General features: G+C 47.9%; 2 protein-coding genes across 7 annotated transcripts; one reads left to right on the forward strand and one right to left on the reverse strand.

Annotated features, from left to right (window-relative positions):
- The first annotated feature begins 220 nt into the window (after window positions 1-220).
- On the forward strand, window positions 221-2333 carry MTRFR (mitochondrial translation release factor in rescue). Of its 3 annotated transcripts, none has more exons than XM_052691028.1 (3): window positions 221-341; window positions 424-819; window positions 1063-2333. In XM_052691028.1, exons 2-3 carry the CDS (start codon window positions 559-561, stop codon window positions 1273-1275), a joined length of 474 nt encoding a protein of 157 aa, XP_052546988.1. In that variant the 5' UTR covers window positions 221-341; window positions 424-558; the 3' UTR covers window positions 1276-2333. The 3 variants fall into 3 exon arrangements, with proteins under 3 accessions (XP_052546988.1, XP_052546987.1, XP_052546986.1); XM_052691027.1 differs by lacking the exon at window positions 221-341 and having other exon boundaries at window positions 348-819; window positions 1063-1298; window positions 1935-2333; XM_052691026.1 differs by lacking the exon at window positions 221-341 and having other exon boundaries at window positions 348-819; window positions 1063-1298; window positions 1938-2333.
- CDK2AP1 (cyclin dependent kinase 2 associated protein 1) lies at window positions 2217-17773 on the reverse strand. Of its 4 annotated transcripts, none has more exons than XM_052691023.1 (4): window positions 17648-17773; window positions 6758-6864; window positions 5808-5934; window positions 2217-3074 (listed from the first exon to the last, which is right to left on the reverse strand). In XM_052691023.1, exons 2-4 carry the CDS (start codon window positions 6833-6835, stop codon window positions 3007-3009), a joined length of 273 nt encoding a protein of 90 aa, XP_052546983.1. In that variant the 5' UTR covers window positions 6836-6864; window positions 17648-17773; the 3' UTR covers window positions 2217-3006. The 4 variants fall into 4 exon arrangements, with proteins under 4 accessions (XP_052546983.1, XP_052546982.1, XP_052546985.1 ...); XM_052691022.1 differs by lacking the exon at window positions 17648-17773 and adding an exon at window positions 16295-16607; XM_052691025.1 differs by lacking the exon at window positions 17648-17773 and adding an exon at window positions 15011-15121.
- Window positions 17774-27106: the final 9333 nt, after the last annotated feature.

The following is a 27106-nucleotide window of genomic DNA, read 5'->3' on the forward strand; positions in this document are numbered from 1 at the left end:
TCTGCGGCGAAGAGACCGCACGCTGATTGGATACCTTGTGCGCGCTCCAGGGCGCGCCTTCCACTTTGATTGGCTGAGAGGGAAAGGACGCACGTCGCCGCCAGGGGATTGGCTATTGCAACTACGCGCCGGACGGTTCCCAGAGCCTGATTGGTAAAGAATGTGGGGGGCATGCATCAGGACACCGTGCGCAGCGATTGGTTGTGGTGATTGCCAATCAGCGGAGTGGCATCCCCGCCTCCAAGTGCCGCGCATGTGCAGATGTGACGGAAAGTGCGCGTAGGGCCGTGTGCGCAGGGAAACGCGCATGCGCAGTATGGCGCTCGGCCCGGGGCCCTGAGGTAAGCGGCGGGGCTGTGTGGGGTTCGTGCTGCCGCCTCCGCTCGGGTCGATGCGGGACCGCGCCTCTGGGTTCTCCTGCAGATGCAGCCTCAGCGACGGAAGAAAAAAATCACCTTCTAGTGCCACCAAGCAGACACGCTTACTTGCAGATGCAAGCTTCCGCGTTGGTTTCTTCAGCTGCGCTTTAATTTCCATCGCAGAGAAGCTCCTTTCTGTATGAGCGTTCCGAACTCGTTCGCCTTCGCGTTCGTTCGGGCGGCACGCAGCGCAGCCCTATGGAGGACGCAGCGGCTGTCCCTGAGCCGGGGGCCCTCGCCGTGGGCAGCCGGGAAGAGGAGCTCCTTGCAGCTGGTGCCGCTCACCGAGGCGGAGCTGAAGGAGCAGTTTGTGAGGGGCGATGGCCCAGGAGGGCAGGCCACTAACAAGACCAGCAACTGTGTTGTCCTGAAGCACGTTCCGTCAGGGATTGTGGTGAAGGTAATTGTGTTTTCTTTCATTATGGCAAGGGCTGCGTGGTGTTCAAGTTTGCTTTTGTGGTCGGTCATAATCTCAGCATGGTTGTCGCAGAAGGGTTTATGCGTACGTGAAGTACCTCGGCAAGAAGCAGGTTTGGTTAACGGATAAATAACCTGGGGCTGTCTGGATATAAAGGTTTAGCAGGAAAACAGAAAAATGAACAGCTGAACGCTGTGATAAGGATGTCCTCCTGTATTTCTTCAGTGCCATCAAACAAGATCAGTGGAGAAGAACCGAAAGATAGCCAGAGAAATCCTGCAGGAAAAGGTTGACCTCTTCTACAAGGGTGAAGAAAGTGATGTTTATAAAGAGAAGAAGGCATCAGAGAAGAAGAAGCAGGAGAAAAAAAGAAGAGCAAAGGAAAACCTAGAAAGGAAAAAGCACTTTAAAGAGATGCTACAATTGGACAAGAAATAAACATGAAATACTGACTGGCTCTGGTAGGATAAGGGAGAAGTTTGTCATAGCTGTGCATAGTTATCTCACTGATGTATAACAATGAGCTTCGTAAGCACAACAGAAATACCGAGCAGTGACCTGACCTGCTCTTACAGTAAAGTTGAAGAGTTAAAGCACACAGTGTGTTCTTACTTCTGTTTGCCATCATCTCATTAATTGTATTTAAGAATCTTTTTTCTGCTGAGTTTCTGCCTTGTACTATTTCATAGGCGTTCCAGTACATAAGGAGAACATTCCTTACAGGTTTAAACATTCCATCCTTACTTAGACAATGCCTGCACTGATATAAATCCTGCATGAAGTGACCAGGGTTAGATGGGACCTGAAAAAGCTGCTCTGTGATACTCTGATCGAGTACACAGACTTGAGACAAAGCACCACCAGTCACTGACTGTCTCCTTCAGATCTGTTAGTTGAACTTCCTGTGTAAATGCTCCAGCTCCCTCAATTCTGAAGGAATTTTAAACATAGCTTTACAGCTTTTACCTGCAGTGATGATGAGCATTGTTGAGGAGGGAAGGCAGGCATTCCTACAAGTGAGGGCTTATCGGGCTTATCACTGTTTCAATACTGCTAATAGTTACTAATTGCTTAACTAGAACTTCTCTAATTTTCAGCAGAACCCTCACAGGCTGCTAACTGCATTCTGACCTTCGATAACAAAGGCAAACAGCTTCAAGAAGCCAAGCTGTCTGTGTATGTTGAAAGCAAGGTAGACTACTAGCAACAATACCATCCTCTGACAGAATTCGACTGCAGCAGGACTGTACCTTCAATGAAAACAGACCAACAGTTTGCAGGCCTGTTCCCTTCTTCCTGAATGTGAGCCTCCTGCATGAAGGTTAAATCTTTGCTTTTCATACCAGATGTGTAAATCTGAACAAAGTGACTGTAGATACTTTTAATACAAACTGTTAATGAAAATAAGCTTTATTACATCAAGTAATAAATACATAAAAAGATGCAAATAAGTTTTAGTAATTTATCCAGAATTTTCTTTTTTTTTTTTTTTTTTTTTTGCAAACTTAAAACTGAAATCTCCAGCCTTAATGTAGAAATTAGCTTTCCAGAATCTTGTTATTATTTAATAGGCTTCCCTATTTTCCATATAATTCATGCACTTTAAAAGGACTTCAAAGCACTATTAGTCATGCAAGTGTTTATGCAAAATGAACAAAAAAGGAAAAGTAAGAGGAGAAGGTTATTATTTTTAAGCAGGGTCTATGCTGTATGGCAAATTGTGGCATAGCAGACTACTAAGTACAGCATGCTATTCTGCATTTATTTAATAAAAAAAAAAAGTCCTTACAGCTTATGTCAAACTTTGAAAGACTGACAGTTTGGGGTTACGTTGAAACAGTAAAAAGGATTTAAAAAAACCCAACAACGGGATTGTGGCTGGATAGGAAGAGAACTGAAATAGAGCCTAGGAGAGAGCATTCCTCTGCATGCAGTTCAGTTTTCATGGTTTAGAAATGCCTTAGGGAGTTTTAGTGTCTACAAAATGCCAACCCTCAGCAAGTTGAAAAATCCTTGTTTTGTTATTCTTCACTATACATTTTTAAAGGCAAAAAGAAAGGTAAAACCTTCAAAATAAAGGAATTTGTCTGAATGTTTCAAGAGTCAGAATGAGTAGGCATTACTTTTTCTTCATTAAGAGATGGAAGATCTTGTAACTGCATTCGTGGGCTAGGATCTTGCATTTCGTTCAGTCTCAGCCAAGCATTCCCGAACTAATCCTCTAGCATGAATAATGCCTGCAAAAGAATTGAGCATATTTTAAATTATCTCATTCAGGTGACATTTGCAGTGACAGTTCACAGAAAGGTTTACGTGTTTCTGCCGAGTCTCCAAGGCTACCACAGCATAACAGAAAATGGAGAGAGCCCTCCCTGCCCTAACATCAGCCACTGCTGAAGAAGTTTGCTTTCCCAAACTGGTGTTAGGGATTGAAAATGGACCAAACAAGGAATCAGAGCATTATGAGCTTTGCAGGGCTGCAGTGACAAGTACATTGTAATGTGCAGTATCTTATTAAAATGAGAAACTTAATTAGAAAGAAAAAAAAAATCAACCTGTCAGTTATGTTGGTATTGTGGGGTGAAAAACATCTGAACTTATTTAGGGAGTCATTTTAGCAAGGCCTAAGAGCCTTAATTAATGCCTTGGAACAATTCTTCTACAAGAGGATGCATCAAAATCCAAGCCTTCATAGTACTGCCTAAGCACAAGTTGTATAAGAGAAATCTTGTAATGATGTGTGCATAAAGGTACCTCCTAACTGGCTCAGCTCCCAGTATAAATCATCACTGCTTTACATGCTGCCATATCTACTCTGATAAGCATTATGTGGAATTTTCCACAGAGTCCTTCTGTCTTGAGTTCTAGCAGTATGGACCTCGAGTCTTAATGCTGGAACTTCATGTTCACAGAGCTGCTGAAAGAACAGAGCTCAAATCAGATTTTTATGATGGGAGACAGATTTTTCTACAACTAACAAGGTTATATTTTACTATCAGGAAAAGATGGGAGGTGATTTCTCTGCTCGGTCATGCTCCTTAACAAGGTGAAGAAATGACAATAAGGCAATAGAAGAGATTTAATCTCTTGTTAGATGTAATGGATTCTGTCTCTAGAAGGCTGCTAGCCCAGATCACAGCAACAGCTTCTACATTCAAGTAGAGACTGGGGACGTGATGGGTGGATGGCTTTGCTCAGGGTTAAATTAAGGCAGACAAGTAAAGCTGCATCCTCCTACAGCTGTGGGAGGCAGAAACGCATATCAAAGCAGTATACTAGACCTGGATCTAATGGCAGGATGCCCAGTTTATGCAGAAGAACTACCCTGAATTATGTAGAACGCTGGGAATTTAGCCAGTTTTAGAGGTCAGTATCCTCTGTCCCTAGGAGCAGATGGAGCAGGGGACAGGGACTTTACTCAGCAGTAACCTCCTCGTGGCCATGGAAGCTGCCGTCACGTGGTTACCCTCACTCACTTTGCTCTCACACTTGCACATGCTCCTTCAGCCATATAGCTCCTAAAATGCAGAGATGTACCTTTGTGACCAAAAGATGGCAGCAAAAAGTACTTAATGTGGATTTTTTGCATCATTTGTGAGCCAGTCACAGTGGCAGCACTGAATCTTAAGCCTACATTAGCGAACAAATCAATGCTCAGTGCAAGAAGTAGCAAAACAACGTTTCCTCACCCAACTGATATTCTCTGAACAGTTCTGCATCTCTCCTGCTCTCTCTCAAGTTGTCCCCATTAGCCTATTGCCATTCATGATCTATTAATACTGACTCCAGCAATGCAATAAAGAGAGACTCCAGCAACATTGATTTTAGCTGGGCTAGATTCCACTTACCACTCATCAGCAGACTTTATTGCATCCTTTCCCAGAACAGCTACTAGTCATTTTATTGCACGTCACGGCAGATATATTACTCTCCCATAATGGTTGAGCCTTAAATAAAGCTTTGTAGTCTTGGGTGAGTGTAAGGGGGATCTGCAAGGTGGTGAGATGTTAGTCTGTTACAATAACACTCCCGTCCAGGTTGAAGTGAGTGAGCCAAACTCAGCACAAGGACTAAGGAAAGGGAGGAAAAGGTAACTCTGTGTATTGGCCAGGGACAGAAATGCCAGCACATCCATTGTAGGTGGCATTCAGGGTCATTTTAGGAGCAATGGAATGTCCCACTGCTCCTTCACAAATACCCCTTGCACGTCCTCTGCAGAGGACAATGTCAAGCTGATGTAAGCAGCAGGGCATGTGGGGGTTCCTTTTACACTGCAAAGGAAAGGGCATTTATGTGACCTCTTTTAGCTGACTAAGCAAAGCTGAAGAGACCTCATCAGCCAGACCTAAAAGCTTCTATGTCCCTTAGCAGCAGCCTCCTAATGACATCCACTTGAAACCCGTAATGGAGTCTAAGTGGCCCGATACCATGCAGAGGAGGAGTATGTTTGACATCTCACTCTCAACAGCCTCCACTGACAAACCCTTTCTGTTTTTCCCCAGCTGTTCTCTCCACCAGCCTCAGTGCAACTTAACACAAAGCAATATTTCCTTAAGCCTTTCAGTAAGAGCTCTTGGGTCAAGGAGGTGAGTGACGTTTATCAGAGGATGAAAACAATGTTTGGTTGTGTATTTTGGATGTGAGAGAGAAGACACAGTTAAAGGACAAGCAAGTCACCAAGAACCTAGCACAACATGTCCAGCTGACAACTTAAAGCTTCTAAAACAAGGTTTGAATTATTAACTGAAAATCTCCCTGTGCACATGAAACACATTTGGCCACTATTAAATACAGCAAGAATAGAGCATACCAGAGCTCTAGTTGCTCATTAATACACTCAGTTTAACAACAAGCTCAATACAGCTGTCTCCATTCAAGGGAGACCATTGTTATGAAGCTGCCTACAAGTAGTCAGTACACAAAGAATATGGGATACCTTCAAATATGTATTTCTCTTTCTTAAACATTACCTCGTTTTAGCCTCTCCATCGCACTTTTACTCCCAGCATATGTGGGTCTGATCTCTTTTCCTAATTCTTCGATGATAGCTAGAAGTTCTGCATATTTGCTCTGCGGTACTTGACTGCTGCTGGTACCCTGCAATTGAAAGTAGATTAATCTCAATTAAACGCTACTAAAACCAAAACAATTGGAACAAACAGCACCTGGAAATTCACTGAATACCCCAGGAAGCCACTTTTTTTTTAAAATAAGTTGTCAGGTTTGCTACATAAACATGATTTTCTTTTTGCCTTTGCTGCTATGGCTGGACACAATGCTACGTGCCCTTCAAAAAGTGGAGTCACGTAGGATGCAGCTGCACGATTGGAGCCTGAGATGAAGCAGAAGTTAGAACAGTCCTACAAAAACAGCAAACTGAGAACTAATTGTTGAACCCTCTTGCTGTCTTTATCAGTGTTCAGATGTATATTTTATATTAGAGAGAATGAAGAGCAGATAAAACAAAACTGCCCGTACAGTAGAGGAAATCCTATTAAGTGGTAAACAGATGTCACAGAAAGTTCACCAGCCCATAGGTATGTCTGTAACACGCTTCATGAGACTGTCAATCTTAAATCAGCAGTTTGTCCAAGGCAAACAGTTAAAGGTGTAGGACTATTACTTTTCTAACGATTAAAAAGCATGTAACAGCCCTTGCTACCAGAACATAACTCAAGACATGGTTCACTGACTCAGAAGGAAAGGGACTAACAGTTAATTAGTAACTAATCTCACTCAGCACTCTGCTTAGTCTAATTCGATCCCAAGATATGTGTGATGAATCAGTTTGCCATTTGGGTTTGATTTCAGACCTTAGTGAGAGGGAGGAACACCTCAGATTACAGGCCACTATCCACGATACTGTGCAGTCACAGGGTCAGTGATCTGGTGAAAGGAAAAACAAGCAGCAGAGCCATACCTGTATCCCTTGTGTGTACCCTAGCGATGGGGGCCCGTAGTCGTTTATCAGCTGCCTGTATTGCGCAGACGTTGCCATACTTGTGGAGGGAGAGTGAACGCTCCCAGCTGCAGAGAAAAAAGAGAAAATGCTTGTTATTATCTCCAGACGGATGAGTCGGTTACATGGGAACACATTTCAGGTGGCTTTCCTCTTTTCTTAAGCTGTGAATTCTCACCTTACTCTAAGCCAGCCGATGCCAGAGCCACACTACTTCCTACTAACAGACAAATTACTGCTTCCCCAATGTTTGCTGTACACTTCAAAATAGCACAGCTGCAACCTTATCAGTGCAAATTGTTTGTCTAAAAGTGAAGCAGTGTAACATGACAAGTTGTTCTGCCTGGACAAACTAAATCTTAAGGAGCCCTATTTTTGCATATATACATTCCACGTAGATGAGTCTAACGCCCTGCGCTATTTTTACTTTTTCAGTGCAAGTTATCTGAAAGCAATTTTGCAACTCAAAGTGTCATCACATGGTCAATGCAAGTTATCCTCAGTACTATTTTCAGCTGATGCCAAAACTATTCATAGAGAACAGTCAGTTGAGGTCTATCAGATCTGCTGCTCATTGTATGACATTGAGGTGAAGACTGCTAAGCATTATTCCTCTTTGTGAGATATCAAACATCTTTTGCCTGTCAAACTGTGCTACGTAAGTAAATCAAAGGCAAAAAACCATCTCTTTGGATTATGGGTCAGCTCAAAGACTCTACCAATGCAATCACTGATTAACTACTTCAGAAACAGGGAAGCAAGACACTTCACTACCCCACTATGGTAAGCATTTGTTACTGAGAAATAAGATTTCTTTTGGAGGGCTTAATTCTGCTCCCTGTTTTACAACAGCTTTAACGGGCTGGTGATGAATTGCACACTCAGGGCTGAGGCAGTGTTCGACTTAGCTGCTCTTTCACTCCTGCAGTTAAAAGCCCCCACACCCCCACTGGTGCTGCTCTCCTTGCCTGCAGGCACAGACTCAGACCTCCTGCTGCCTGCAAATCTTCCCTTTGCAGAAACCCTCACTAAAAATTCCCAACTGCCCTTCATTAGAGGAAGGGATCTTATTCACCACCTTCCACATGAACCTGAATTATACCATTGACAAGTCACTGCTGCTTAGAACCACGTAAACCACTAGCTTTGTTTAGAAGTTGCAAGAGATTTCATTCCCTGTTTCTCTTCACTAAGAAACAGAAAGCCAGTAGTTACATTGTGAAAAGCTCTGCTGAACACAGTGGAACAGACTCTACCTTGGCTGGGAACTCTTTCCATTTCAGAATGTATCACAGGTCATCACTGTGGTGGTGTCTTTGTTCTAGGAAGAGAGTATGTTCTACATCCTGCCCAGTTAACTGGATGTGAAATCCTAATGAAGGTAACACGAGGTCCATTTGAAAAAAAGGAAGGTTTATCTTTGTTTCAAACCAAGCCGCTAAGTTTTATGGCACTATTCTGCATGTGTCTACTGCTAAGGTTTCATGAGGAGTTAACAGTCGCATCCTTCTAAAGTACAGTAAAAACAAACAGCAAAAAAAATTAAAACACACCTACAGAGCACGGGTCCTGCACTGGAGAGGAACACCACAGTAGTCAACTGTGCTCCCAGTCAGCCCTTCCCTCTGTGCATGCTCAATGGCAAGGTTTCTGTACCTACAGCTCAGCCAATATTCCAAGTCCAGACGACTTGAAATTTCAACACTTATCAAACGTGACACAACAGCAAACAGCATCTTTCCTCCAGTGATTTCAAAATGCTTCAAAACACTAATGAACCCTTTGTGCTGCAAGGTAGAAAGATTTAATTACCTCAATTAAGCAAAGACAGACTCTAGCGATTTCTGCTCCCATAGAATAAAACAAAAGATGCATCCTGTAAAGACTTGTTCCCAGGCTGCTACTGCAAGCACCACGCATACGGGGCCTGGAAGCTCCAACCTGGCTCTGAGCAAGAACTTGGATGGCCAGGCTCGGGAATCCTGCTTTGGCCACTCAACAGACCTCACCAACACTTACCCCACAGCTGCAGACCACGCAAACAGGACCGTTTTCACCAGCATATCATTGGCTAATGATAAAATAGTACAGATAATTAGAGATCATTTGAGGTTATGCAAATTTAAACGATGTGTGTTTCATTTGGATGAAATAACACAGCAGGGCATGGCTACGTAAGAGAAAGCTCCACTAGAAACATGATGTGGCAAGATAGAACAGCGAAGCCGGGCCGAACCATACTTTGCACACATAAGGTACCGCAGTGGACAGCAGCAGGACTCAGCACGGGAGTTTCACAAGCAAAGAACTTTCAACAGGCAGCAATGAGGGAGAACCCACTGCCAGAGCTGGGACAGAGCTGGGACAGAGCTGGGACAGAGCTGGGACAGAGCTGGGATGTGGCTCCTGCCCGCAGCCAGCAGCCAGGGCCCTACCTGGTGCTGCTCCACAGCTGGGTGCTTATTGTCTGCTGTACCCACGCTATGCAGAGCTGTGCAGCAGACACTAGAGGCCATTGCTGAGTACGGCGTGCCCTGCCAAGTGACAGATCGTGGTAACCATGGTGAGTTTACCCGTTTCTTTGCAGTCTGCATCAAAAATGTAATAAGACATAATGCCATGCGCCGACCACTTTATCAGCAGCAGCAGGCCCTGAGAACAAAGGAAGGATTTGGCTTGGCCGTGGCACCGGCTCCACACGCCCAAGCCAGAAGTTGTGCCAGCCAAACTCTGCTGGAGGAAAGGAAGATGAAAAATCCTGGATTTCACCTCATTTTAAGATGATGCAATCATGAAAATGAAATTAATTGCGGGGATATTATTATCTCACGGGGTAATGGACCTTAGGCTTTCTGACCTATCACTTTGTATGTTAATCTCAAAGAGAAGCCCTGGGTCTCAGATGACTATTAGTCAATTAACCCGAAATACATCTGCATGCCTGAACATTCTGTACACTGCAGATTAAAAAAAATAATAACAATTAAAAAATCACCAGCTATTGCTGTTACAGTTAGGAGGAAAAATTAGGCCAACGAGTCTCAGAGCCAAGACCCAGTCAAAAATCCGTTTGATGATTAGGTATTCACTGGAGAGAGGAAAAAAAGGAGGGGGGATCTAAATTGAGGCTTGCTCTGTCATGTTAAAGTAACAATGGAGACAAGACAGTTAGGAACTGACAGAAAAGGGAGTGTGCTTGTACTGAATTCGAGTGACACTCTGCATCACCTCCCAGATTGTCTTAGTGCTTGCTGCTGCATTAAACCTAAATTAATGTACACACTTTCCTGCCTCCACTTTCCTAATTAAACGTACACAAAACCTTTTATACACTCATTTATTCTTGTGCCAACAATGTCTTTTATTTCTGTGTTCACACAGAAGACTGACAGAGGCTTTTTTTTTCCCCACAAAAAATATAGTGAGTTTCTTGCTAATCAACATAATTCGTCATTAATTAGGATAAGGTGTAATAATACAGCAAATAGAAATGAGGGGTTTTTTTTTGTTTGTTTCTCTTTTTTTTGTCAAAATCTCTCCCTTCCAGTAACATCCTGCAAGACAAAGGATAGAGAACCAACCTTTGTTTCCCTGGACTCCCTCTTACCAAGAATCTCCCCATCAATTTCCAACAGGTTTGCAGAGATCCATCCAGTTTCTTCTCTACTGTTTCCAAGCCTGAGCAGCAATGCCAGTCTCAGATCTTACCCCTACTGCTGTTGCTTGCTGGAAAGCTAACTGGAAAAGCAGCTTACCGTGCACCCCACAAGGAAGCAGCGGGGGCAGGAACGTGTGTGCCTGATCCACTGATCCACTGACCCACCTGATCCGCTCCCAGATGTCCACAGGGACACCTCTGTGGTGGCCACAGCACTCTGCTTCACCCTCACAGACACAGCAAAGCAAAATCAGAAACAGTTACTCACCTCGCCCAGTTACTCATGTAGAGCTGACTTAAGAGCTAACCCTACTGGATATGTGTTTCTCTGTAACTGCGCTTTGCAGGGTCCTATAAAATGGCATGTATAAGCTCCTGCCATTTTACAAACTCTTTGTACTCGAGAATGTAAGAGATTCCTGCAGGTATGCGGTCTGAGATATCCAGGATGGAATATTTTAACTGAGAGGATGCAACTTCTCTGCCCTGAAGTGGCCCAGTTTGCATTACAACACGTGAGAAATGCTCTGAGCTGCGCAGACAATGTACGTTGCAAGGCAAGGATCCTCCAGCACAGGATGGGAGGCAACATCCTCACCTACCACAGCCATCTCTGCAGTATTTGCACACAGCCTGAACCGCAGCAGAGTTCTGGCTGACTATGGGATTATTTGATTCCTTAGCCCTCTGCACAACTTGGCTTAAGCTCAACGAGAGCTGCCTGCCATCCATGGGACACCACACGCACGTCTATACAAGCAGACCTACTGCACAGCCAAGCAACACATGGAGCACTACGAAGATGCCAACCCACAGCAAAAAGGCTGTCAGCCCCCGTTTCCCCCAACCTCCAAAGAATTTATTTTTTTTAATTTTAAAATAATGGACCTAGTTCTCATCTGCACAAAACATTCCTTATAGGACTGGCTGTGAAAGTTTTATTTTCACCCGCTATTTCCCACCTTAAACAGCCTGTGTGGCAGAAACAGACCTTTCTTTGAATAAAACTATTTCACTTGAAAGCAAAAAAAAATTCAGCACACACACATATAAATATGTTCTCAAGAAGTAGGACATTCTTTTTCGTAACAGCCAGAGGCCTTGCTCTTTTGATCCATCACACTCAGGGCCTTTCCTCTAGTACTCTCGTTCCACTTAATCTTCCCATGTGGATAACGGTCATGTTTTATTTCTTCTCTTTCCAACTCCTCCCTTTCTTCTTTCTTTTTCTTTTTCTTTTTTTTTTTTTAAATCAGACAAACAGAAGACAGTCCCTCTGCCTCCCCACTGCTCTTCTATTCTAGCTGAAGACAGGGCATTTCTACATTAGCAAATTATTTGGCACAGTGAGAATGGATCGGAAGATCAAAGCCTTTGGTACGTGTATACCACATGTAGCTGGGGCGAGGGGCAGGATTTAAGTTTGGAATTTAGTCTGATCCCCCAGACTGGGTGTCTGCATCACAAATATGGCTCAAAGCTGTCCAGCCTTTGGTTTGGACCTCTATGTTCCCCTAAAGGATGGAGCACCAGTTGCATAACTGGAGCACAGCTTCTGGTTTACTTTTACGCAAGAGGAATGAAGCTAGCACAAACCAAAACCACCCTGCAACTCAACTGACTGGTGGGTGGGGATGACGCAGAGATGTGCTGGTTGTGAAAACCATGCCAGTCACTGCTTTGAACCTAAGAGCTCTGGTAGACAAAGCCAAAAACACCATTTTCCTAAATGTCCAAACAAGTCCACTGAAAAATTGTTCATTCTGAAACACGTTTAGCGAGTTTCTTTTCTGTTCATGGCTTCATGTGGATTTCAAGTGACCTGGGAACCTGACATTTTCAGTCTGTAACATGAGGGTTTGGGAGTGGAGCATCATCTACATTTCCTAAAAAATATCCCCTCTGCTAAGACATGAACACTTTGCTCTCCACATTGTTTGTAATCGTATTCTTTCCAGTACCCTCATTCCAAAAAAAGCAGCCCCTCACTACAGACACCGTGAAACCCAAGCTGTCTGTACAGGGCAACAAGCAAGCCATTTGCTCATGCAAGTTTGCACTGAAGTCTCAATAAGAAATAAGCTAACATGTTGAGCATCACATCTCAAGACTGAACAATATCGGTCTCCCCAGTTGCAAGCTGCAGCCCAGCCCCAGAAAGGGAAGAATCTTTCTCATTCACCTTTTCATTCACCTCTCTCTGAGAATTTGCTTTTTTTTTCTTTTCTTTCTTTTCTTTTTTTTTTTTACCACAAAGCTTCTAACAGCCCTGCTGGTCCTCAGCATGGCAGCACCATTTGCTAACCAGGAGCTGAGGCACTGTCCTTTCTCTTGCCAAAGTCTGCTGCATCTTGCTTCTCCAGCTCCTAAACACAAAAGTTTTCAAGCTTTATTACAGGAACAGGGTTTGTCTTGAAACATGGTAACATTTCTAGTTGAAATTACAAAGGAAAATCCAAGCTCTTTCTGCTGGTTTCTGGACCTTTAAACTACTGCTCTTGAACATGTGCCTGAACAAAACTGGTAGATATCCACAACAGAGCCAGGAAACACCCTGGACCAGAGAAAACCATACAAACACAGAATCACGGAATGGTTTGCTTTAAAGAGGCTGTAAGGCTCACCTAGTCACACACCATCAGACCTTTACCTCCCACCAGACCAGGCTGCCCACAGCCCCACCCAGCCCAGCCTCGAGCACCTCCAGCATCCTGACCACATCACGCAGTTTTGGGTCACTGGCAAACTCACCAGGGATGTTAAATCTGTTAAATCAACACCAGTCCCACTGCAGAGCCCTGAGGAGCACCGCTTGTCCCTGATCTCTACCTGGTCATCCAGATGGTGACTGCAACTGAACATCAACTCACTGAACACAACTGGACGTTGAGCCATTGACTGTAACTCTTTGAATGCACCCATCCGACCGATGAATGTCAGTCAAAAGACAAACTACAGACCTGGTCACAGCTGGTGCAAATCCCTCTGCTTCAAGTGAAGTTGGTAGAGACGCTCCACTTTATCTCAGTGCAATGGTTGATCCTCTCACAGAGGAACAGAATTAAACAATATGAGATACAAGGCAGGTGAGGAGGAAGCAGTACTACTTTGCAATATTCAGTACAATATGCAAGAAAATAAATAAAAACGTTATGTTAAAACAGGTAACAGAGGTGCCTGGGGACACGATTGGCTCAGGTGAGGATGTGAAGGTACAGACACAGCATCCCAGATCCCTAACAGAGCTCCTGTTTACCTCCTGTGCAGAGAAGGCATTTGTGTGGATTAAAAGGGGCTCCACCCTGCAGAGTGTGTGGGATCCACAAAGGGGATGGATAATTCAGGCAAAATGCTGCAAGACCTGGGCAGGAGGAACAGGTACCAGATTCTGCTCTGACAACACAACACCCTTCCCAGAGTCTGGTGCAACGTAACGAGCAAGCAGCCCCATTTTCCATGCCCACAGCCATCCCCAGACCTGCCACAGCCTCACAGAGGCTTTCTCCCCACATTGCCCCATCCCAAGCCAGCCCCTCTCTCAGGGCTCCAGCCCAGGTTTGCGCATCCCAAACATGCTTCTGTACAACACAGCACAGCGACCCATCCAGCTGGGCCACTCACTGAGCACGGAACAAATCTGATTTTGCAGTGGTCACTCTCAGCCCAAACTTGGGAGGACTTCTCTCTGCAGCAAGGACGCAGCTCCAGGAGCTGAGCTGACGCGGTTCCAACAGCCCTGCACCAAAACCCTGCACTGCAGGGCAGCAGCGTCACCTCCCAGAGGAAAATCCCTGCGAGATCCACTGCTGGCCAGAGCCCTCGGTCGGCTGAGACCACAACGCTTAGCATTCACACGGAGAAGCTTCTGCAGGGCTGATCTCAGGCCAAAAGGGACAGATTTCCTGTTTTCCTCTCCTCTGCAGGACGGGGGAGGGGGATTCCTTCGCCCCAGGTTCGGAAGCAAACCTCGGGTTTCTCCTCCTGGATGGGGGCATTCGATGTCAGCACAATAGAGAAGCAATCTCCTTCTACTTGGAATTAAGCTCCAGAAAGGAGGGGGCCATCTGCAGTCCTATCACTCCGAACGCAATATGTGTGACTGCAAGGACTGCTTTGTCTAACTCCCTTGGCCTTAGGCCACGGTGCTGGCAATACCACGAGCGAGAGGAAGAGCTGGTGCGTGAGGATAATGGCAGAAGGCAGGGAGGGAGGAGAGAGCCCATTTTGGATTCAGAGGAGGACATTCTTTCATTGCAAAGATTCTGGGGGTGTCGGGGGCGATCCCAACTCGGGAGAGAGGACAACTTAGAGAAGAATAGTTCCAGCATGACAGTAAACTTGCAGCTACAGGGTAGGGGGGGGAAAAAAAAGGAGGAGGAGGTAGGAAAGATAAAATGCATGAAAAATCGAAATCTGAATCGCAGCACGAGCAGCAGAAAGCACACGGGCAGAGCACCGGCAGCACAAACTTCCCCACTCAGCCCCAGTGCAGGGCATGGGGCCGGGTCCCCCCGCAGTGACACTCACACAGCCCCCCCACCGGCGCAGAACACCACCTTTGTTCCCCTGCAATTTTATGGCTGTTGCGGAGAGCAAGGCACAGGTTCTCGTGGGAGCCGGCAGCGGAATGGTTTCCCTCGCCGGGCTTTGCTTTGTTTCCCTCTTTTTTTTTTTTTTGCCCCCCCCCCTCCTCGCTCCGGTGACACTTCTGCTTTTTGTCAAAGATCCTCAGCACATCCCGTGCCCGTGGGGCGATACGGGCGCTCCGCACGGCGCTGTGCTCAGCGCAGGACCCGCACTGAGCGGACGGCGGTTGTCACCCGCTGGCGGCTGCAGGGCCGGACTGCGGCTCTCGGGGCAGCCGGGACGGAGCGCATCCTTCAATCCCACACCGATATCCCGAAAGAACAACGCTGTAAAACCACCGGGGCAGGTCTCCCTCCTTTCAAACCCAAGCGGCCAAAACTTCTCGAAAATAAAATAGATTTAAACATCAGCCCGCGGTCGGTGCGGTGCCAGCCCTGCAGCAGGGGAAGAGTCCGTCAGAACCAACTTCTCCATTTTGGTTCCGCTCGCTGCGGCCGCAGATCCCCTCCGACAGCCCACGGCGAAGCGGCTTTGTTGGGGCTGCGGACGGAGCCCCTCAGCACCTCCGGGCAGCAGCGGGGGAAAGAGGGGGTGAAAAAAAGCCAGAAAGTTATCTCATCGGAGAAACTTTTCAGAGAGGAAAGTTGGAAAAGCTCCCGTAGAGATCCACTGCGGAGGAATGGGGTTGGGGGGGAGGGGGGAAAGGAAGAATAATAATAATATTTTTTTTTAAAAAAAAAAAAAAAAAAGGTTGTTTCGGAGGGATAAAGAGCGGTTTCTACGCCTCCTCCAGAACGGGGCTGAGTGAGGAGGGCCCGGGGGCCGCCGCGGGCCGGTGGGACGGAGCCCGGCGCTGCGGGCGGAGGTCGCGGTGGTCCCGGGCGGCCGCGGATGAGGAGAGCGCCCGGCGGCCGCGAGGCGCTGCGAGCGGCACTTGCGGCGTCCCGCCAGCAGCGGTCCTCGCTGAGGCGCCGGCGGAATATTCCTGATCCAGATCAATCAGCCGCCCCGGGGAGCCGGGCATGGAGGAAAGCCGGCGGACGGAGCCCCGGCGGCGGCGCGGGGTCGGCCCGCGGGGCGCCGAGTCCCCGCCGAGGGGCGGCGCGGGGCGGGCGGACGGCGGTAATGGCGGCTCGGAGGCGCTGCCCCGCCATCGCGCAGCGGGCAGGAGCGCAGCCCGGCTCTGCCCCAGGTGCCGCGCGGCCCCGCCGCCCGCCTCCCAAACTTGTGCCCAGTTCCCGCCGCGCACTTACCCGGGGCGAGGGGAGTCCCGGGGATGTGGGCGTTCAAGTTGGGTTTGTACGACATTCCCAGCGACATGGCCAGCGGGAGGACGAGAGGCGTCCTGATGGAATTCAGCGAAGCGTCTCCGCGTCTCCCAGACACTTTGGGTTGTTTACAGCAGGAGCGGCACCGGCAAATATGGCCGTCAGTTATATTGACACCCACAATGCAATATATCATCCATACATCACGAGGAGACGCCGATCCCGAAACTTTGGCGGAGAGGAGGCGGCCGCCCGCCCGGCGCCCCGCGCACCTCGGCGCGGAGGGGGCGCGGAGGGGGCGCGGCGGAGGGGGGCACGGCCGCCATCCCCTCGGCAGACAATGGAGCGCCCCTCAGGGCCGTCGCCGCCGGAGGAGCGGGCGGGGAGGGGCGGGGGGAACTGGGCGGCGGCGGGGGGAGCGTTTCGCTCAACTTCGCGAAGTTTGGGCGCAACTTCTGCTCCGAATCGGCCCCTGCCTGCGCCTGGGCGGCGGCGGCGGGAAGGGGGGCGGCGGGCGGGAGCCCCTCCTGAGGGAACGCCTGAGGAGAAAGGCTGAGGCGAACCTCGCGGCGGCCGCGCCGTTTTCTGTGGCAAATACCTGTTGATAATTTCACGATAGCCCCCCACACACACACGCACCCCGACACCGCCCCCGGTGCCTCCAAGGAAAAAAAAATCAGCTTTTCCATCCGCCTTCCCGTTATGTGTTTTTTTTTGTTGGTTTTTTTTTTTTTTTTTTTTTTGCCTTTTGAATCGCTCTCCCTGCCCGCCTGAAGGGTGAAGGTTAACGTGCATTGCAGCTGCTGAGGGATTAACAAATAAATACGGATCCTGCTGATCACTGGCTCATTTTCTGTTTGCAAGCAGCTGTACAGCTTCCCCAACAAATATCTCTCCCCCCTCCGCAAATGTTTTGGGTAATAAAGCTTTTTACCCTGCATCTGCCACTCAGAACTCATCTCCTCCATCCCCTATCGTCCTTCAATTGATTAATTTAGACCAACACAGCTGCTCAGGATATGGATAGCCTCTCCCAAGGCGCACAGCTTCAGCTGAGACCCTCACAGAGATCCCCAAAGGACATCCCATGGAGGGACTCACAGAGAGATCCTGAAGAGAGCTCCATGGAGTGACCCCATGGAATGACCCCACGGCGAGCCTTAGGGAGAGCCTCACTGAGAGACCCCATGGAGTGACCCCATGGAATGACCCCACGGCGAGCCTTAGGGAGAGCCTCACTGAGAGACCCCACAGAGTGCCCCCATGGAATGACACCAAAGAAAGTCCCCAAGGAGGGACCCCATGGAGAGCCCCACCGAGAGCCCACATCTGCCTTACCAGGAGCGTTCTGAGACCGGTGAGGGAGGCAGCAGTTTTATTGCACAAGGCAATGTCTGCCCAACGCTATCTGCTGCTTTTAATGCCAGTGACGGCGAGGGCAGGGAGCCCAACTCTGCTCCTTGGAAGTCAGGGGTGAATTCCTTTGAGGTGACGCGGACTGGGGCCTGTAGCATCTCCGGTGGTGGAGTGCTGTGCAAAGGGAGGCAGTGAGCATCCACTGCAGGGGGTGGGCAGGGGGCACTGGGGGAGTTCTCAGCACAGGGAATGAAGGCAGAGCAGAGGCGAGCCAGCTGCTGAGCTCTTCCTCACAACTGCACGCTGCATGAAAGCGGCATCTGAAAATTAGGGCTGGTGCTGTATGAAGTACACAAATTTGCCACGGTGTTGTATTTTATCTTCAGTCCAAATGCATGACTGCAGCTATTGTGGTGGAACCCAGAATGGCACAGGCGGCTTTTACAACAACAGATCCGTGTTTTTCTGTTAGTGAAGGGACCTGAGAGCCTCAGGCACACAATTACGTGCTCAGTGACAGTATTTTCACACGGGTGCATAAGGCTTTAACTGTGTAATTCTCATTAGAGTCCTGAAAGATTGTGCAGGTAAACCCACAAACCCAGTGCGGCGGCGTTTGGAATTCCACATCCCTCAAATTTCACTGCCAGGTTTATAACTCACTGCCTTTCTGCTGGAAGAGCAGTGAAGTCCTGCAGGAGAGGTGAGAATGCCGCACTGGGATTTTCCATTGCTGTGCAGTTGTTTACAGTCACACCAAGTGAGTGCGAATGGGAGTGTTCTGATCTCACAGTGTTTTTCACGGCTTTGCATCACCGTGAAGAACAAGTTCCTCTGTGTTTCACTTGTTTTTGTAATGACGGTTTAAAATTATATGATATGCTGGGACAGGGCTGAGGTAGAATAAGGAAACAATCCTGTAAAATTATCCTTCCTTCAGCATAGGATACTGGTAGCTGTGAAGCAAACTGTAACGTGACTTAGATGGTCATGGCTTTTAGGGCCAGATTATTTGTCCTTTGAGAATCCAGCAATACTGCAGTACTGCAGTCTCTGTATTTTGTGCCTGCTGTGCCATTCTTTGGGCACAGGCAGTAGTGGCAGCATCATAGAATCATTAAGGTTGGAAAAGGCCACTAAGGTCATCAAGTGATCCAGCACACCACCCCTCAGTGCCACATCCCCATGAGTCCTGAACACCTCCTGGGGAGGTGACCTCACCACATCCCTGGGCAGCCTGTGCCAATGCATTACCACTCTTTCTGAGAATAATTTTTTCCTAATATCCATCCTGAAACACATGAGACAGAAGACCCTGGTAAATGACAACCTTACCGCTTGACTTCTGAAGCCATGCAAGCTCCAACTGACTTTGCTAGCTGCAGATACTGCTGACATTGGCTTGCACAGAAAGTACAAATGAGTTTTTCCTATCTGCCATGTGGTCTGTGGATTTACTGAAGTTATTTTGAACTAGCTGTGGCCACAAGAATAAAACCACCACTGTGCTTGTGCCCCAGGCTGGCAGTTTAGCAAGATGACCACAGATTCGAGCTGCCTTATGGGGGCTGCTAGCAGCTTTAAACTTCCTTTGCATCACAGTATGGCTTGCACTGATGAGAGCTGTGTTCTGCACATGCATGCCCTGCATTGAGTGTAACAGCTACAGTTCCAGCAGTGTGCATGCACCAAGCTGCTTACAGCAAGCTACAGGCCTGTGTTCAGCAGACTGATGGCACAGCCTCGTTTACTGACAGTAAAAGCAGCTCTTAATCACCAAGTGGCCAAGTCACAAAGAGAGAAATACAGCAGAGCCATTTTATCACACGTGACATTTTCAAGCCTTCTCCACACTGAGAGGTAATTTAAAAATAAATGCTGTTATGTTTTTCAGCAAAGGAAGATGGACAGAAAGAGGTGCCTGTCTCTGAAATCATCTGCAAGTTGTGCTCACTGCCACAAAAGCTCTTATTTTTTACAGGTACAGCTACCTCATTCACAGTGTTAAGATCTGCAGCTTTCACCTTGTCCCCTCCTCCTTTTTCTCTTTGTATTCTCTCTATTCCCTCTCCTGGTTTGACTTTCTTACCTCTGCTCCTCCCAAGCCACTGGGAGCACTCAGCAGACAGGGTTTCCGCAGTGAGCCTTCCAGCTCCTGCTAAGCCAAATTCTGACCGAGATCAAGGTTTTCCCTTCCTGAAGCTCTGCGGGGTTGGATGCTCTAGCAAGGAGGGTGTAGGGAGTGTGCATGCAAACTGTGATGTGGGAAGGCAGGGCAGATTGTCAGGGTGCCTCTGAGGCAGAACCTTGGCCTCTGCTTTGGGACAAACTCGTTTGTCCCCTTGCATCTGGAAATAAAGCTGAATAGTCATCAGCACCTGCAGCACCGTGCTGCACACAGTCAGAGACCTACAAATGGGTTGCAAGCTAGTATTGTTTCTTCTTGGATTAAGATAACAATGAGAAGAATAAAAGATGGCACAGAGAGACCCTGTTGTTTTTTCCCCCCAGCATGTCTTTGGCAAATATTACATTTGTGCATTGATTTCATAGGCTTCTGAGCTCTAATTCAATCTGCAAATCTCCAAATTGCTCTTTTGTGCTAAACTCTGTTGAAAATTCAAAACAAAGTGAAAAGCCTCTGACCTGCCCAGGCTGAAAACACAGCTTTTGAATTCTTCAGTGCGGGTGGATTTAACCTCTTTGAGAAGAGCAGAGGTGGTTGATGCACATGCCCAGGCTCCATCCAAATCAGTTGGGCTGCAGGCTGGGAATACTCAGTAAGTGTAGCAGGATTTACCCAGCCTTTGGAGGAAGATATGCAAAGCAGCTTCCTGCAGCGCTGCTTATTTTGGAAGGTACATCCCAGCACCTCCAGGGGCTCAGCACCACAGTTGACCTGAGGAAGCCCAGGCCTGTGCTGCGCTGCACTGTGCTGCACATACAGCCTGGGCTTCAGGCCTGCGCTGTGCTGTGCGTTTCTGTGTCTGCAGGATGAGCCCGGCCAGCTCACAGCAGGGAAACGTGCAGGCAAGTCCCACTTCAGACTGGTGATTACGCCGCCCGCATGGCCTTACTTTTATCTAGAAGTTCTCATCCGAACATTCGTTCTGTTTGACAGCTGAAATGATGACCAGAGTTGTTTTCTTTCAATAAAAATCTTTCAATAAAGTCTAATAAATGGGCTTTTTCCACAGACAGGGCCTTCCTGGCATGTTGCACGCCAATCAGAGGACTACTGGATCCAGGTTTTCTGCATCTGAAGGGACGTAAGATTATCTATACTATTGTCTCTTTCTTTGCAGTGTTAGCTCTAGCAAATATTATTTTAAAATGTATTTTACAAAGCCAAGCACCTTTCTTGTAGGATAACATTGAGTCACCACCTCCTGGCACAGAACTCCTGTCCCAGGCTCTGCTCCTGAGGCCGCCTGGGACTCTGGCAATTTGTGGGCAAATTGTGCATCTTATTCTTTTTGGTTCCATTGTTACTCCCTTATCAGCTCGCTACAGCTCCTCACACTGCTGTCCCTGTTCCCTACAACTGCATCCTCCTGATGGTACAAAGCTTCCTTCCTACTCGATTTGCTCCTGAGAGAAAGCTGATAGCCATCGGTGTGTCCCTCTGCTGTCATCTGTTTTCTGGCTGATGTTAGCTGCTTGCTGCCCCATCCTCATGAAAACAGACAAGGACCACTTGATCCTGAGCAGAAATCCAGATTCCTCAGTTCAACCCTGGTAACTTTGCTCCTCACACCTCCAGATACCAAATATCCAGGGTCCATATCGCTGACCCAGGGAGAAGCAGCCCTCTGAGATCCTCTGCAAAGCAGGCTGCAGTGCAATGGAGCCAAGAATGCCACCGCAGCAGCAGCAAGCCAGGCCCCAGGAAATCCTCTTTCAACACCTGGCCCACATCAGCAGACAGGCTTGCTATGATTTTGGATGCAAGTTTGGACACTCAATCCCCATTCCAGACAGACTCCATAAATTCTCACAGACAAACTTTTTCCCAGCCTTGCCCTGCTCCCCACTTTCAGATGGTTTCTCCCAAGGCCAGATGCTGTATTATCTGGAGCGACTTTCCCTCCCAGCCTTGTTTTCCTCCTACTCCTGCGTCCTTTGTCTGGCTGCCAAGAGGAGCAGCCCTGCCAGGCAGACAGCTGCTCAGCATCGCCGTGCGGGTGCTGCCCTGTGGGCCGAGGAGCCGCTTCCAGGCTCATTCCATCTTTGAGGGGGATGCTTTGCTTTGGAAATGGCGTGCACAGGAAGGAGGAAAAAAACAGCACCTGTAAAGGTGTCAGAAGGGACTGGAAACGTTTAAGAGAAGGCAGCCTTAATGCTTCTCTGGTTTTACCTTAGAGACGGCGCGAGAAGCGAGCCTGCTCTCTCCTGCTCTGGCCGGAGCTCTCCCTGGAGGACCACAGATTGGCAACAAGAAGTTTCCAAACCCTCGGCCACAAAAGCACAGGCCTGGAATCTCTGTAATGAGAGTTTCCCTCTTTGCCGTTTGCCAGGGGAACAAGGACCAGGCATCAGTATCAAAACCAACCAGATTCCAATGAAAACCAGCAAAGAAAAATAAGAACAGAAAGCAAATCGTTTTGCTGGTTACAGACAGGCAAGCAAAGCTGCAGAGGCGCAGCCAGCAGGATGGCCTGGCAGCCCTGCCATGCAGAGTCCTGCTGCCACCCACAGGGACGGGTCCCACAGTGCCTGCATCGCCCTTCCAGATGGGCGAGAGCTTCGCCCTGCCCGATGCCTTCGCTTTGTCTGCCAGGACCTCGCTGCCTTGCCCTGCAGGCTGGGCTCCTGCTTCCCTCCCACTGCTGATCCTTGAAGGCCGTGCCAAGGCGGGCAGCCCGGGGCGCACTCAGCCGGCTGCGCCGCTCTGCCTCTGTGTGGCTGCGGGCCCAGGCGGGATCACTCCGCCCTTTGGCTGGGGCAGACGGGCTCGGAGCCATGCTTTCATCCCAGCGCTGTCTGCAGAATCTCCTGAACCTGCTTTGTGTCCGGGACCGGAGGAATCCACAGCAAAGCTGCGTGCTGCCTCACTTAAAATGCTTCTCACACACTGCTGGTGTCCAACACCCACACGCCCTGATGGGAAGGTGAGCAGCAAGTGGCCCCTGCAACATATGCAGAATCGTGTCACTCTCTGCAAGGATGCTTCGGGGTTAAGCTTTTGGCTTTTCTGACCTCACAGAATGCCTTCAGAGTAGAAAATGAGTGTCATCAGACTACTGAAACAATTGGGAGGCAAAAACTCCTCTGTTCTCATAGCCTTATTACAATATATTGACCTTAAATCCTGAAGAGAGCATCCCTAATTATTTTGTTATTGGTCACTGGAGCAAAGGAAGTGGAGGAGAGAGTGGAAGCAAAGTTCAGGTCTGGAAAATGGAAATGACTGTGAGGAAAGGAATGTGGAGCTTCACAACGACTGGGGAGAGAGAGCAGAGGAGGGAGAAAGGAGAAGGAGGAAATCCAGGGGTAAATGGCTGCAGCGCTGTTGCAGGTTCTCAGAGCACCCCGATCAGGCTGCATGGCCCTCAGCAAACTTCAGACACAGATTTTGGCAGGATGTGTGACACCTCTTGTGCTCCTGCCTTGGGTAACTGCTCAATGCAGAACACAGAGCCCTGTAATGCTGCCTGATAATGCCTGCAGAACCTTTCTTCTACCCCTACAAAAGCAGGGAAGAGGTTGCAGGGTGCTTTGGAGCAGAGAATCTGTGTGCTTTCCCCACGAGCTGCTTGCCAGCCCAACAACAGGCACACACATCAGCCCAGCTGGGCTCTAGGTACACACAGAGCGGGAAGGGCAATCCTGAATGTGAGGGATTTACAACCCTGGCAGATGCTTGTCACAGGAGATAGCATCACCTGTAACTTCAGTAGTGCAGGCAAAGCTGGGAGACCAGACAGGAATCCAGTACAAAGGCAGGAGTCCAGTGCAGAGGCCTTTAAGTCTTGTCCACCATCCTGCTGCAGCTGCCTAGAGGGGCCAGGACTTCCTTCCCAGGGGTAATTAAATCACTTGCACCCTGTTTATGACTTGGCCACTTTGGCTAAGCTGATACAGATCTATGCTTCGTGCCCCACAGTTCATTGTGAATTTTGCAGGCACAGTCAACTCTCTCAGCTTATAAATGTGTAACAGGACTTCAAGGAAGGAACAAATATACCATACCTGGGCTTTCTAGGGTAAATGCCCTCAGCTCACCAGCTCTCTGGCCTTTTAAAGTGTAATTAAGCATATTTTGAAAACAAAAACACTCTGAGGACGTTTTACCAAAAGAAAACAAACAAACAAGCAAACCAAACCTCAGTACAGAATTCATCACGTTCTACAATTCATTTACATGAGTTTAAGTCTTTCTAAACATTGTCTTATTGCTGAGCAAAGTACTGCTGCTCTGTGTAGGAATGGTTGGCACACACAGGTACTGCCTGCTCAATGGAGAACAGTCTGCACAGTGCTGCGCTGCAGGGCGAAGTCTTTGAGGTTGGCATACGTTTGACTTAAGGATAAGCAATACAAAAACCCACACACGATTATCTTAAACTTTACACACCTTTGCATTTTGTCACATTGGACTTTTAAAGGTGTAGAGAAATGGTGGCAGAAGTGCCTCAGCGCCAATGAAACACGGGGAAACTGCTCCTGGGAAGTTATGCCCCGAGAACGACGACGTTCAGAAGTACTGGCCAAATCTGGATCTCAGAGGGTAAAATGCAACGTGTTGGTTCAAGTCCTGCAGCACCGCAGGACCCTTTTCAAGGTGCATCCTTTAAACCTACCCGCACTTCTGTATGGGTTAAGCTAACTGCCCCAGAGCTCCAGCCGCACTGCTTTCAGTCCACGCTCCCAGCACATCCTCCTCAAATCTTCTTATGGCCTCAAACCCCATCCATCCAAACACGATTTTGGTCTAATCAGGAAATAGAAGCAAATCTGACCACGTTCTCACTAGGTTTTAACTTATCTGTCAATTCAGCATCAGATTTCAGTGGTAATTTGCCCTCAGCTGCCGTCATTGTGGCCGAGACACCGACATTTCCAGGTTTTTATTCCCTCCTCTGTTTTTCTGCTCAAAGAAGTTGTCTCTCTCCAGCAGGGCAAACACCCTGAGCAGCAAACAGAGCTCGGCTGTCGGGAGTGTCAGCCCTGGAGGTTTCCCATGGCTCACTCTGCACTCCGCGTTCTGCGGTTGCACTGCTTTATTACTTCTGCCAGCTGTCAGTCTGTACCATGAGATTCTGACACAGAACCATACGCCACTGCTGCCAGTACACAACACAAAGCTTTTTTCTCCACCCTTACTGTTAAACCTCATACTGGCCACAGAAAACATTGGAGGTATTTTGTTGCTCGTTGCAGCTGGATGGCTCTCGCAGCGGCTCTCCTGCAGTCAATGGACTTTGCAAAACACTTCATTCTGGAAACCACTGCACAGACACGTCCCAGCATGGGAATAAGGGGAAAGGCACAGCTCCTGTGACATCAGAGAACACCTGCGATGTAGGCAGACAGCCTGTGGAAGCTCCTGATGCACTGTGTGCTGCAGAGTTCACACAACCGGTCTGGATGGCAAGTTGAGTAAAATAGAAACACAGCTTGGGAAGAGTCCAAACCCCCCCACCCTTCCCCCCCCCCCAAAAAAAAAAAACAGAAGAAAACAATTATTTACATTTATAAACTCAGTAGCCTTTAACTTCTCTATATACATAGTCCTTAGATACACGTACAGGCTGCAAAAGGATCTGAACACAACAGGAAAATACAAAAAGCCCTTGATAATTCACTCGTCAGATGCGCACAGGTTGCAGAGCTTTCATTTGTGGAGAAATGCTATACTGGGTAAGCACTGAGCTTCTTTGGGGAAACTGCAGTCCTTCTGAGGGGTGTGCTTTCCCAACAGAACACACATCAACTGGAAGAAACTGAAAGCTCATTGTGCAGGGGGTTTTCAGAGGGTTGTAACTGCATGTGCTGCATCAGACGTTTTAAATATGAACCTGGCAGTGTTAAGTATTAAGCAGTCAAGGGATGTTTGAAGAAATAGAGAAACCCCACATTTCCATCCCTTCATTTCCCCAATCAACTCAAAGCAGCACCTTTCCCTTCCTACTTCCATCACTCCGGCAGCACAGACATCACCACCAGCATTTTACGCTCAGCTCCTCCTTCTGCTATCAGAGGTATTTGTCCTTTGTAAATCTTACATCCTCTTCAGACAGCACTTTTTGTGAAGCAGATCTGTGTTCTGCAAGTAACAAATAGCAATACAATTCTAACCTTGTAGTTTATGAGACAAAACAGTCGCCTCCCTTTTTTCCCCCCTTTTGAGAATGTTTTCTTAAGGGCAGCACTGCAAGACCTTATCTCCTCATTGTCCTTCTCCCATCTAAATTGCTATTTAGAGTCCTCTTCTGCCCAAGCTTTAACAGCACCTAATGCGAGGTACAAACAACTACCAAATAAAAAGCCCCTCACAAAACCAGCCCCAGCCATCTAGCAAGAGGCTCTGACAAGTAGCAGTTCTGCAGCTTGAAGACTAACTTTCCACCTTGGATGAGGGCCTTTGAGATGTTACCACGCTCTGGAGCCGTGGATGCCGATGCGTTAATAACTCAGTGACAGCACCAAGGAACTGATGGCAAGCAGGAGGGAACAGGCAGAGAGCAGTGAGTGGAGAACACAAATTACTGCTTTATTATTATTTTTTTAATCTATGGAACTCAGCTGTGAGAGATTTAAAATGATGTGGATGAACAGTGTTAAAATCCTGAAATAACGCGCTGAGTTCTCAATACAGACAATACCCATTTAGTATCACCACAGCTGACGCAGAAGGCTGAGGAAAGCACTTAGGAGCTGAAGTGTATTGAAATAACCCTTAGTTACAAAAATTGCCCTTTCATGGAACGTTGTTTGGGTTGCAGGAGACCTTTAAAGATGTAACACAACTCCACCCTGGAGCAGGGACACCTTGGGCATCTACCAACTCATTTTACTGAGGATTAAGATAGAAGGGCTGTTTCACCATCTGAAAGGATCCAAGTTTCTGCAGAGTGAAGTCCACACACACAGCTTGCTGCTCCTAGCAATTTGGTTCACTATCTGTTACAGTATGATCTGTCAACATACTTCTTAGAAATCCCACTATCTTTCCTGGAATGGATGCCAAACACACAGAGCAGTGGGTACAAAACACGAACATCCTCCCCCACTCCCTGTCTGTGGTCTAGCTTTCCAATGCATAATCAGCTCCTACTGATATCAAAGCATTCAGGCAAGCTTCCCTCCACCAGCAGAGGATTAGCAAATACCAGCCCAGAACACACCCACCACCTGCATTACGCACAGCTCAGCAGAGCAGCAGGTGCTACAGCCATAGGGTTCGTACAACTTGTCTCAAACACCTCCTGACCACTG

Source organism: Tympanuchus pallidicinctus, unplaced genomic scaffold (assembly GCF_026119805.1).
Source record: "Tympanuchus pallidicinctus isolate F22 unplaced genomic scaffold, pur_lepc_1.0 scaffold28, whole genome shotgun sequence".
Lineage (NCBI taxonomy): Eukaryota > Metazoa > Chordata > Aves > Galliformes > Phasianidae > Tympanuchus > Tympanuchus pallidicinctus.